General features: G+C 42.6%; 1 protein-coding gene across 3 annotated transcripts in view; it reads left to right on the plus strand.

Annotated features, from left to right (window-relative positions):
- jade2 (jade family PHD finger 2) overlaps window positions 1-11,625 on the plus strand; it is a 233,019-nt gene extending 221,394 nt beyond the window's left edge. For all 3 annotated transcript variants that reach the window (XM_080866369.1, XM_080866370.1, XM_080866371.1), the window contains one exon: window positions 904-11,625. In XM_080866369.1, the coding sequence (XP_080722495.1) occupies window positions 904-1,689 (786 nt within the window). In that variant the 3' untranslated portion in view covers window positions 1,690-11,625. The remainder of the gene's footprint in view (window positions 1-903) is intronic.
- Window positions 11,626-12,915: the final 1,290 nt, after the last annotated feature.

Consider the following 12,915-nt stretch of genomic DNA (forward strand, 5'->3'; position numbering starts at 1 on the left):
TACAGCTGTTTGTGATGGTCCAAAAGTTTGCATGATGGTGCTTTTCACTCAAGTTTCAGTCATTTCATCGAGTCTGCGGTGAGCCAGTCAGCCAGCACAGCGTCAGTTTGTAGTTTTGACACTTGAAAAAGTTCATCTGACTTTGAACAAAGACCTGATCATCGATTCTTTAGATTGGCTGTGGTTTTATATAGTTTAGCTTGTTAGTTTTTTATTGTAAATTGATCGATCTGCTAATCAGAGCAAAGATGTTCTCCCCCCAGGAACGTGCTGTTTGTGTGCTGGCTGGCAGAGCGCTCTCACCAGATTGCGCTGCTGTTTTTGGATGTGCTTAAAGAACAATAAACACAACCGCAGTCATTTTTTCCAATTAAACAGGAACCTGATATCTTTCAGAAACAAAGATCTGCATAAATAAACAATGATGTAATTTAAACAAAGCCCACATGTCGCAAGTTAATATTAGGGGTGTAGTTTAAAATCAATAAACACCAGCCTTGTTTATTAAAAACAAAAAGTGTTAGAGATTCAACAGAATCACACCCTGAAGAAATAAAAGATCACGATGTAGAGTGCCGTCAGAACAGATCAGCTTTGTCATTTAGTCGGGCTTTTTTGCTCAGGAACAAATTGTGACATCGGCAGCTCACAGTCTAAACTGCTGAGCTGTTGGACGTGTGGGTAGGTGGGAGTGGGTGGGGAGTTTTTGTTCCAAAATATTCCAAACCACAAAATCAAAAATGAGCAGATTAACTGTTGTATCAGTCAACTTTTCGCTTATATCATTTATATATTTTGTGTTATTTCACTTTTAAACATGAAAAGATTTGTTTGTTCCTCATCCGTTTTCCTCTTTCATCACCAATTTTTGCCCTTTCTTACCTTTCTCCTCTTTTCATCCAGCTCCTGCAGGGCGAAGAGAGCCTGCTCAACCTAATGATGGAGAACTCCATGCAGTCCACCTGGAAAACACCCCAGTTGGGGCGCAAACCGAGAGGGAGCAACAAGCCCCGTGTTCGTGCACAACCATCCGCTCCAGCCCAGCCTCAGACGCTCCTGTCTGCAGCTGCTGCGTCCGCAGGCGGCAGCCCCTCCACCGCAAAGAGGCTCTGGGCGAGCATGGCGGAGGAAAAGTCTGGCCACGTGAGTCGGAAAGGGGAAAAGAACAAAGGCTCCTCCAAGAGCGTGCACTACCCCCTCCATCACCACCAGACCAGGAGCTCTGACCTTCACAGGGACCCACCGCCACAGCCGCCCATCTCCAAAATGGATTCCTGTCACATCTCGGAGGATAACAGTCCTTGGGATGGCATCCATGCAGGGAATGGTGTAGTATCAGGGGCTGGATCTGGTTTCACAGTGGGCTCAAACCCACCGGTCTCTGGTCTTGGGTTCACAATTCCCGACGGTGGGACAATCTTTCGTGGCGGGACCCCGCGGCACCGTCTGTCCCGCCAGGGTAAATCAAGAGGGAGGGGCGTCACCGGAGGTGTAGCGGGGTTCGAGTCCATGAACCTGCCACTCGCAGGGAAAGACGTATCCCTGTTAGACGCTGCTGAGACTGATGGCTACTTCTCTGACGGCGAGCAGAGCGATTCGGACACGCGCACTGGTGGGCGCAAGCTCCGCCTGCCGCAGTTGCACTCCGGGAACGAGGACCTGCTGAGAAGAAGCGTGCTGGCTTCCTAAAGTACTGAGTTTCCAATAGACAAATACACACAAGCAGTTATCCAAGCAGAATCCCGCTGGCTAATTGTTTTTTGTTTTTGTTTTTTCCCACCTGTGCCCAGCATACAGTCTATAAAAACACGGCTGGATCGCTTTGTTCAACCAAAATCCCGATCGCATCCATCAGTGGAAAATCCCCAGCTCCTAACCTGCTCTGTTTTTTAGGACGGAGGGGATTTGAATGTAGCCGTTTGCCTATCATACAGAAAAGCTTCTCCACTGGACTGCAGTTTGTTGTTAGCTTATCATAAGATGTGATGCATTCAGCAGATTGAAAACAAACATTACCTTCAGTCTCTTTCTCTTGTTTTTTTTTTTTTTGTGTTGTATATTTCAGAATCATTTCATTTCTGGGCGTCGAACGAAGCACCCAGTTCTGGCCTCATGTCTGTGGTATCTGCCAGACTTGGGAACAAACACTTTGGGGCATTATTATTATAATTATTATTATTATTCAAGCTGGTTTCAGGGTATGCTTCATTCTCGGCCTTTGTGGCCCGAGTTGCATCCAGTGAGTGCTTGTTTTCTTGAATATGTTCAGTGGAAAAGACAATTTCACACCAGAGTTGGTCTGAATATGTACAGCGGGTGACAACTTGTATTCAGCCTTGAAAAGCACAACATAGCTAGTCATAAGAGCTGTAATGTAAGCACTTGTGTGTATAATAGATGCTCATTCAGGGTTGGGGTCAATTTTCCTCCCTCGTTGACTCGGTTTGAAAAATGTACACTGAATCCTTCATTCTCAAATTCATTTTCACGTTTTAGTTCATAAAAGAAAAAACAACAACAACAAAAAAAATCTACAAATCTCCAGCTTTGCCAGTTTCTGAATAGCGAACACATTGACCCCAACCCTGGTGCTCATTCAGATTTTCACACAGACACACACAAACATACTCACACACAAACTACCATAAGCGGATCCCTTTTGCTCACAGCCGCCGTTGAAATATTTGGTCTGACTTTTTGTCAGCTGCTTTCAAATTCTTCCTAATTCCGCGTTCTTTTAACTCCCGGGTCTTTGGAGAAAAATCGTCGTACAAACTCTGTGCCTTTCTTTCACTTGCCCTGTGGCCCTGCGTCCCCCTCAATCGCCGCCAACTTTCCAAATCAACCAAACAATCGCTGAGTAGATCAATCAGTCGTTTGTCAATCGGATTTGTAACAATCAAGCCAAAAGGAAATCCCATTGGAGTGGCTACTGAGCGTAGCTGGCATTGGGCTCCTTGTCACCTTAACAATTGTGTAGTGCCTGAAAGGATGGAAATGCATCACTTGCCATTTATCAACAGAGCATATGCAGCAGCTTGCAACGCAGAGCAACATCGTGCTTTCAGTGCAAAGAGCTGCCTGCTGCTCTGTGCCCCCTTATGTTACATCACTGCAGCCCAGAGCCATCAATAACTAGAGTTTGGCCAGTTACACTGCGGGCACAATGTTGCTGCCATTGAAAATTAGACCTCTTATTTAAAATTTCATGCACATTACTGCAAATAGTATTCATTTTGGGGTTTGGTTAATCAGCAGTACAGTTTTGCTTTTTCATATGGAGTGGGTAGCTGTGTTCATGTAAGCCAAGCCTGAGAGACGTGTTTTATAAACAGTTTCAGAGTGGTTAGGGTGGCCATGCATTGTGTAGTTCATGGGTAAATTCTTGCTACAGCAGCTGACATCATGTGACACAAATTCAACCTCAAAAGCAGCTGAAATTCTGCTTTGGTTCATAAGAGGAGGAATCCTCAGTTTTGGCATTCTGATGTTGCTATTTATGTGTCCACTGGAAGCGGGATCACTTGGAATGCATTCAGTGCATGTGGATATACATAAAACTATATGTAAAATTAGAGGAAATTAGTCATTTTTATTAGTCAGATCACCCACGTGTACCTATGCAGCTTATTATTTTGTTCTATGAAGACGTAAACACTGTCAGGCACCAAGGTGGCAGCCGCTTTTGTTTGACGTGGCCAAGCTTTCACAACTGATGGCTCTGAGGCACGTCTTGTTCCTACTAGATGGACGTAGACAGTGTAATAATCAGCTTCAGAGGCCTGCGCTCTTAAGTCCCTGAATTGATTTGATTGTAAATTTGTTTTTGTTTTTTAAAAACGAAACACATGAGCCGTTCTTGTTTTTCTCAGAGAGTTGTATTTTGTACTTAAAGCAGTCCGTGGTATTCTCAGGGGTTAAAAAAAACTTATAAAAAAGAACAATAAAAGGTTAAGAATTTATGGAAAAGCAACGAAAGACGTAGATATATATATATATATATATATATATATACACACACACACACACATTTTATATCATATACAGTATATATATATATAAATATATGAAGTGATGTGTGTTTGTCTAGAAACTTCCTTATTTGGAAAGCTTCACTGTTTGAACTCCAACACGACTACTACTGAGCATGCTCCTTCTCTCAGTACAGCATACGACCATCAGCCCTGGGTTCAACAGTCCCACTTTAACCCATCTGATCTGAGGTCAGATAGTATCGGCTAACAGATGGAACTGTCTTTTGGGTCTCACCAAACTGGGATGACTTAAAGATTTGATTTTAAGGGCTGCTTGACCCAGGCCTGATGAACACACATTTAAACAGAGGCCCAAGTCCATTCTACTTTCTCCGTTTTCCTGTATGAACAGCTTCTCCCCGGTTTTCTGGAGTAACCATGCCAAAGAACAGATCTGTGTTACAAGGCAGCATATTTCAGTCTTATCTACGCAAACATATTAAGCTGTCAGACCGCTCGAACAGTGATGTCCAGGTCAGCAGATGTGATTCGACCTCCTCTAACCCAGGGGGCGCTTTTAATTCCCAACCTGGATAGATCTGCATTCACGGGGGGATTCCCACAGGAAATGCCCGGTGATGGTTGTTAAACACACTCGCATGTATTAACCCCCTCCAAAAAAGGGAAAAAAAAAGAAAAAAGCCAGTGCTGCTGAACTGATCACACAACATACAGCTCTCTCTCTCACACTTACACACATGCACACACACACACACACACACACACACACACACACACATAGACGCTTACACAAACCCCAGAGCTGGTATAACAGGGTTACAATGTAAAAGTTTTTGTTATGTATATGTGGTCCTGACTGCATCAGGAAGCATGAGTTTACTCAGAGCGAAACGCCACCCCCTCCCCAACAGCAGGAGAGTATTATCACAGGTCAGGTGACAGCGCTGCGTCTCTGTCCCCTCTTCGTCCCTTCAGGTGTAGCCATGGTAGAAGCACTCGCATTGTTGCGTCACAGTCTTGCGAGGACAGGCGGAGAACTTGGGACTTCTACGATGGCTATTACAGCTGACACATTACAGTAACGACAAAAAAAGAGCAACAAAGCTCGTGTTCCGATGCGAGGACGCGGTGACGTGTCGCCTCCGAATCCTCAGCCAGGTGTTCGTTACCATTCATGTGTTGCTAAGACAGAAAAATGTAATCTTGGTTTCAATATTCAATGTTCAGAGTAGCCTGACGTTGTAGACAGTGGTTTTAGACAAGGCCTCACATGTATGGCCTTAACATGTAGTAGCAAAGGCTGAGGCTGCACAGTGCCTGAAGGACAAAAAAAGGACTGAAAAATACTCATTTGGGGCTAAATTAGTGGAGCTGGTTAGCAGTATATAAGATTTCCTGCTGGGTGATGGTGAGATTCCACACAAAAACAAAGCAAATTGTACTTCTGATCTTCTTTTTTTTTGCCTTGATACTGTGCAGCCTTAGCAAACATAACTGGTTATTATTCTATATTTACAGTGTGGCTTCAATGCCCTCTCCTTCCGCTTCGTAGATAATGTAGACTGGAGTCTCTTGCAGGTTCTTTTTATCAATATCTGCTAGAATGCAACTTCAAAGCATTGCTATCCTCTGTGTGGTACGCCGGTGTGGGTGTTGGCTCGCAGCCCGAATGTGCTCTGATGATCTTTGAATTTTGCAACTCTGTCAGGTCGAATATCCACACTGAAAGGAGATCTAGTGCAGGGGGTTTCTCGCGCTCTCTGTCTATCTATTTGGGTTGTGTCCCATAAAATTAGACACAGTGTGAAAGTTTTTACCTTCATACTCGGAGCATCCGTGTCGGTAGGTCACGTTCCTCTATGATAAGTCACCACTTAGAGAGGCAATAAAATCTGCAACGGAAAAGCTGTACAGTCCTCAGCTTGCTGTATGTTGAGAGCAGAACTCTTCCCTCAGGTGTTGGCACTGACGCTGCACCACGGAAATAAACTGACGGGCATCAAGCACATAATGGCAGGTCAGAAACACACCTACACACAGTGATGCTTTCCACTAGACCGATTGCTTGCAGGTAATTGGAACCTCGCCTGCGCACAGCTGCCGTTTACTGTACTGACTCTGTTGTAAAACATCAGTGCACCAGCAGGGCTGGGCTCCTCAGAACCCCCTCAGCTGGGTGAAGGGTCACAGTTACAGCTTTCCATTAGCAAGAAAAGCAGTTTAGGGTGATCCAGAAATGACAGCAATGTTCAGTTCTGGTGAACGACGACATTAAAAACGGGGCTTTGAATTCCATGATTGCTCCTAGTGGGTGGTAAAAAGTTGGATTTCTACAATTTAAAGTCATTTATTGCACTGAGGTGGTTCTGGGGAACCACGAGGGCATTGGGATGCAGTTCATAAGATGTCGTTTCTTCTTCTGTGGTTGCTCCTTCATCCAGAAAGTGGTCTGAGGCTGTAGTGGGATCAGTGAAAGCAGGACTGGGTATTGCTTAGGAAATAAATACCTGCAAGCGACAAGGGACAGCAGTCCAGTAATAAAAGCAGGATTAGATCAGAAGTCTTGAAATGTCTGTAAAGCAGAAAATTGCAGGTCTGTCGAAAAATGTATCCACATGACAATAGAGATTGCTTAGTGCTTCCTGTTTCTGGTATCAATGCCTAGTCCTTGTTTCGCTGCCCTACACCAGCCGTACAAAGCCGCCCACCTACCTACCGCTGGAGTTTATACTCATCTACAATAATGTATATTACTGTTCAACTACTACTACTAGACATTTTCATTTTCTGTGTTTTAAAGAGGCTTTTGCAAGCTGTTTGTTTTGTTTTTTTTCCTTTTATAATGCTTATCTAGCCGCTGTGGCACGTATCAGACTAGAAAGCTGACTCATTATCTGCTTCTACTGTTTTTACTGGCGCTTTGCTCTCCTCTCCGTTACAGCAAAGTTATGGCTTAAAGGTCTCAGCATCCAGAACCCAGACACACACTCCACAGATCGGAGGTTTAGTCGCACAACCGGAGCTGCTGCCGAGGAAGAAACTGATCTCAAGTAAAACTCAACCTTCAGAGCTCGAGACTCAATCAGTCGCATCTTAAAAATTTATTTGGTTAATTTATCAGAAATGGCAGATATTCATTCCCCAGGTTCAGCTTCACAGCAGTGAAGATTTGCTGCCTTTTTTTAATGTAATGGTAAATGCAGCAGCAATCTGATAGCACCGCGTTGCTTTTTTGGATCAAAGCCTGCAACAAACCTCAAGAAGCACTCATCCGAAAAGCATTGCTTCTATTTTTGTGCCTTTTTTTAGGTGTGTGTGGGGGGGGGGAGACACTGTTTGTGTCCAGCATCTCTTGGTGACTGAAGGTGGAACCAAAGAGCGATTGATGCTCTACCTGTGTGATCGCGTCATCCTCCACAGCAGCTCGGAGAAATCTTTTCAGACTAAATCTCCCGTCTGTACCCACTGCGTACCTTACTCTGCATCCACCATCCAGCAACTTCCTCGTCCTCCTCCTCCTCCCACCACCAGCAAACTCCCCTCTTCTTCTCCATCCTGAATCCCCTAAAAACAATCACCCTGTTGTCTCCCTCCTGCCCACAACTCTTCCTCTCCCTGTCCGGTGATCAGCCTCCTTGGCCCTTGGCACATGGTTTTTTAAAGGTGATCAAAAAAGAAGAAGGACACCTATAGCTTTAAGGACAAATAATGACAGACGCACGAGGAGCTGAAAACATTGCACTCAGCTTTGCTTAACTCTGGCTTGAAAAGAGGGAAAGTGCGGGAAAGGGGAGAGTTGTTTAGAAAGAAGGAGAGGAGGGAGACTGTTCGCTGAACTGGAGCCAAAGAAAGACAAAAGAGTACAACTTGTTCTTTCCTCTGCATTCTGTTTGGAGCCTGTCCGTACAGTCAGGTTAACAAGCAGCTAATATAAACAGTACCAGGCCCTCCCTTTCCCCTCCTTGTGCCTCCTCTCGCTCTCTCGCCTCACACAGCTGGGTCCCCGTCCAAGATTTGTCTTTGAAAAATGTAAAAACTCAAATCGGGAGCGCCGAGCAGAGATGCTTCCATTTTAAACGGCTTACAAAACGATTCAGTTTTACGTCAGAATATATTATTAATCACCAGAACTTCGTGATATGAAGCTAATTAGAGCATAAATTAAAGGCCATTACCAAACAATTCTTTAAACAGAGTTTAAAACTCTTAAAACTAACCATTCTCTATCTTACTAGGCCGAGGTTCATCCCAACTCTGAAACAGTTATTAGCTCCTTTCAAGTTAAAGCTTCTGTGTTCACAGCCAGAGCTGCCATATTAGGCATGGCCCCTCTTTTTGACATCACACAGATCCAGCAGTGGAAAAAACTCTCTGAAAGTGGGAGCTTAAGGCATTGTAACAACAGTAAAATGAATGTGAAAGAGGCTCTTTTTGTAGCTGTGATGCTAACAGACCCCATCATGTCTAAGATGTCTGAAAATCTTTGTAATAAACCGCTGATGGCTTTGGTATTTTTCTAGGATTTGTTCAAATAAGGAAAAAAAATATATCATAACACCAACTTTGTCCTTTAAAAATCACAATGAAGACCAGATTTTCATTTATCCACTTTCAGTTTTACACTCTGGTTGTTTATGTTCATAGAAAAAGATACTTTTAGCCAACAGCTCATACCAATAAAAAGATCCAGGTTTGGAATCCAGTCTGTTTTAATGTTTACTTTTGGAAATCTCACTTGAAACCTGGAAAACCTGGAAAGTCCCGCTTTTTCACACTGCCTCACCCACCAAATGAACAGTTTATTCAACTGTCTTTACATCTGGTTTTTCCATCGCGCTCCTGTGAGGTTCAGACATCCACATAACAGCATACAAATTGAAGTGTAAATCCAAAAAAACACTCCCAAGATCCATTTAGACAAACCAGCCGTCTCCCAGCATCTGTTCTGAGTTCAGCCAGGAAGCTCGCCCAAAGTGCAACAGGAAAGAAAGCGATTTCAACACTGTTTTGCAGGTGTAAATGTAATCTGGCTACATCGCGCCGAGGCAGAATGGATTTCAGATGCAGGTTAAAATAATTTGTTAAGAGGCCGTCTGCACTGTGTCTCTGCTTCTCCCGCTTGTAATTTCCACCACGCAGTCCATCTGTCTCGCTTTAATCCTCCTCCTTGATTCCTTCCATTTTTATCCATTTCCCCACTTTTTTGTTCTTCTTCTCTCGTTTCATGAGCTGACTCATTCACGCAAATGTTTATCTCCTGCCTCTGAGTCACTTCTTGTGTTTATCCCAGATTCGATACTTGCAGGGAACCAACAGGTGTTGTGATTGCCTAAATTGGATCCCTCTGTATGCTTAAGGGTGTTCTGTTAGTTTTATGTGGTCACAGGAGGCAAAATAGAGAGAGTCCACTGGCATAATTCTAGTTAAAACTAAACATAGGGAGCCATCCCTCCTACGTGGCGGCTGATCTTTTGCACCTCCGTCCCTTTGTTCTTCTGAACTCCTTCTCCGCTCTTAAAGGTGTGTCCAAACAAATGTGAAAGGAACAGAGAGAAGCAATTTTCTATAATTAGATGCTACAAACTCTTTGCGAGAAATGAAAAAAGTTTCTGCTTGAATAATGCGCTCGTACGAACACACAGACGAGGAGAGAAAGGGAGACAGACGGATGGAAAACACAAATAAATTCAGTTTCTTGTGAGTCCTCACATCCGTCAGGGGCTTCAGCTGTCACGCTTGATTAATGCATACCTTGCAATCAAGCTCACAGCTCATGTTTTTCCATTGGGAACATCAATTGAGAGGTGCAGCCTCAACCTTCACACCCCCACAGAAATAAGAATTTATGACTCTTCGTTTTGTCGCACACACCTTTAGAAAACATTCGCACAAAATTGTGGTACATCTCGGTACATCTACAGCCACATTAAAAGCCTGAACGATGGGATGAGCGCTAATCACGTCTTCATCCTGCAACAAAGCTGCATCACAGCCAATATCTGGTCACCAGGAGGACGGGTGGACCGGTTCCTCTGCTGAGTGTCAGCCGAGGTTATTATAGCCTAGGGGACATTATATGATGGTGTTCTGTATTATTGTGATGCTAAGAAGGAGCTGCTCTTTAACTCCCTTTCTGGGTAGCTCCACATATTGGATTTTTATGCTGGATGGCCCATCCCCCAAAGGGGACCTGTGTTTATACCTGGTCTCAAACCAGCGTCCTTTTGCCCGATAGGTGAAAATCCAAAAGGGGAAAAATGCTGGTCGCAGCAGGTCAAACCTTTTAAAATTTATAAGGTCTCTACACAATATAAGCAAACTTAAAAACAGTGTGCCGGTTATATGATTAAATGCAGTGACGTTTAAAATGATTAATCACAGACAGGTGAAAGGCCATCTTCTTAAGTGCTTTGACATGTCTCCTGACCAGGCGTGTTGTCTTCCAAAAGGCTCAGCTGCAGGAAACCAAAAGCCAACGTTCATCTGTTCTAGTTACTGCTGAACGTTAAAAATTGATGGCTCAATGTGGATGAAGTGCCAGAACAGATGTGGGGTACCTCGCTCTGTACTGTACTCTGCATGTATTGCATTTTGCCACTCTGATCTCTCTTCATTCCCCAGTCAGTCCGTCTCTCTTGCTCTCCTTAATTTTGTGTAACTTTCTATCTGATTGATGTATTTCTTTGGCTTTTGTTTTCACCATTCTCCCTCAGCACGTTTCTTCTGTGCAGAGCAGACAGTTCCTGACTCATTAAATACAACAACAACAAAAAAAGGTTTCACCCTCAGGTTTAAATAAGTAGAAATTTAAATTAGCTTTTTTTTGGCAACCTCCAAAGAGCAACTTTTAAACATCACCCTTGAATCTCCATTTTTGTGACAAGATAGGAGTCTCCCTCTCTCCCTCATTTCTACTTTCTCATGACATACTTAAGTACGATTGGACATCCTTATCCTGAATCTTATTGGTTGTATTTGAACGACATAAAGCCAATCGGCGCTGTCTATTCAAAGCAGAGCTCGGACACATTTTTCCTCCTCCTGCTGTCTTTATTTGTCCTTATAAAACGGTTAAAATCTCTGCTGTCATGTCCAGTTTGTCCTCCACTCTGCATCGGTTCTTCAATATAATAATATGAATGTTGCAGGAGTTTATCCTTCTGTATTCTTTGTTTCAAAGAATGTTGTGCCATTTGTTAATAGCAAAGAGAACTATTGAACATATATGAAAAAGAAGAGCTATTTTAAATTATTTTTTGGCTTTTTTTGCTATATTTATTTTCTTGTATTAGAATCTTCTTTGTAGGAGGGAAAAAAATCAAAAAATGTATTTTTCATTAGTGCGAAAAACCTATTTTCTTCCTTTTTGTACAATTTCGATGTTTTAAGCGAGACTTTGAAAAGCAATATGATGATGATGATGATGATGTTTCCTGTGACTGTATCTGCATGCTGTTTGTGTTGCCTTAATGATGGCTGCATCCCACTATGCCCCTGCCCACCCCGTGCCTCCCCAACCTGACCCAACCCACTCTGCTCCCTTCCTCCTCTCAACTTCATCTGATGGAGTCCCAGTCCCATCCAACCCAGTCCAGACCAGTCCAGTCTAGTGCAGTCAATAAAGCAGTGCTTTCTGTGTACATTAAACTCTCTGCCTCTCTGTTCATTACACAAACACAGCTGATTTAACAAAGATCTTTATTTTACTCTGGCTTTAGCCGAAGTAGATTAGATTTTTAATACCAGCTTTCAGCTGAAACAAAAATAAAATATCTCTTTGACAAAAACTAGGCTAAGCTTTTCTACCATAATCATCAGCATTTAGTTACTTTCTCATTACCAAAGAAATCTAGAATCACCAAAACTCTTGTGTAGACTCTAGAGGAGTAGAGAAATGTCAAAGGTCACTATAAAAATCTTTCTGCAGTGTCACAGTAAAGTGAGTTGAATTTGATAGTTTGATTTATGAGGTGTTTGCTGCTCTACCAATAAACCGAGGGAGAATAAAGTACAGGGGAGAGGAGAGTAAAATTTCCTTTCTGCTGCTGAATAAATAAAAAGGTAGGACCATGCAAGCGGCTTTGTGATGCTACATGAGCCTGATAACATTTGCTAATTAGTGCGAGTCTAGAGTCTCCTGCGAATTTTTTTTGTTGCAGGTATCAAAAGGAGGAAAAGTTGAGGCTCTCCAGTCAAACTTATAATCGTTCATGGGCCACACACATACAGTGTGATCTCAATTTGGCCGGGACAGTAAAACTATTGTATGGAAAAAATGTACAAATATATTCTGAAAACATTCCCATTTAATGAGACATCCACATATAAAATAGATGCGGTACAGGAGGGTAAGTCTTAGAAAATATGTGTAATTTCAGCAATGTCTCGTGTTTTTCTGCATACGGTGATTTCACTGTCGTCACATTACCAATAAAGTACACCGATCACAGTGGCTCTAAAAAGGCAAAAACTTTCACGTGTACGGTATTTGTGACCCTTTGATGCCAAATGTATATTTGATACGTTTTTGATCCCTATACTTCAAAATCACATCTCAGTGTAATTTTGTGCTTTTTCCATTAAAACCTGATGTATACAATGTCAGATGTAGCAAAAGTAATCTAAAAAGAAACTCATGTAACTTATGCAAACTGGAATTTCTTTTTTTTAATCATTTTTATTATTATTTCTCAGAACTTTCAATAAACACTCCAGGCTCAAAAAATTTAAATTTACTGGCAATTATTTATCATGGATGTGCAGCCAAGAACGCTGCAGTAAGGTGTTTGGTTTCATCCTGTTTCTAACTGAACCATCTGACTATGGCAAGTTTGACTTATGACTTATGGCAAAATTGAGACTCGTTGGACCAGACAAGATAATTTGATTGATTGACTGATGTCTAAATTTCATATTGTAA

Source organism: Rhamphochromis sp. 'chilingali' (assembly GCF_963969265.1).
Source record: "Rhamphochromis sp. 'chilingali' genome assembly, chromosome: 19".
NCBI classification, from domain to species: domain Eukaryota; kingdom Metazoa; phylum Chordata; class Actinopteri; order Cichliformes; family Cichlidae; genus Rhamphochromis; species Rhamphochromis sp. 'chilingali'.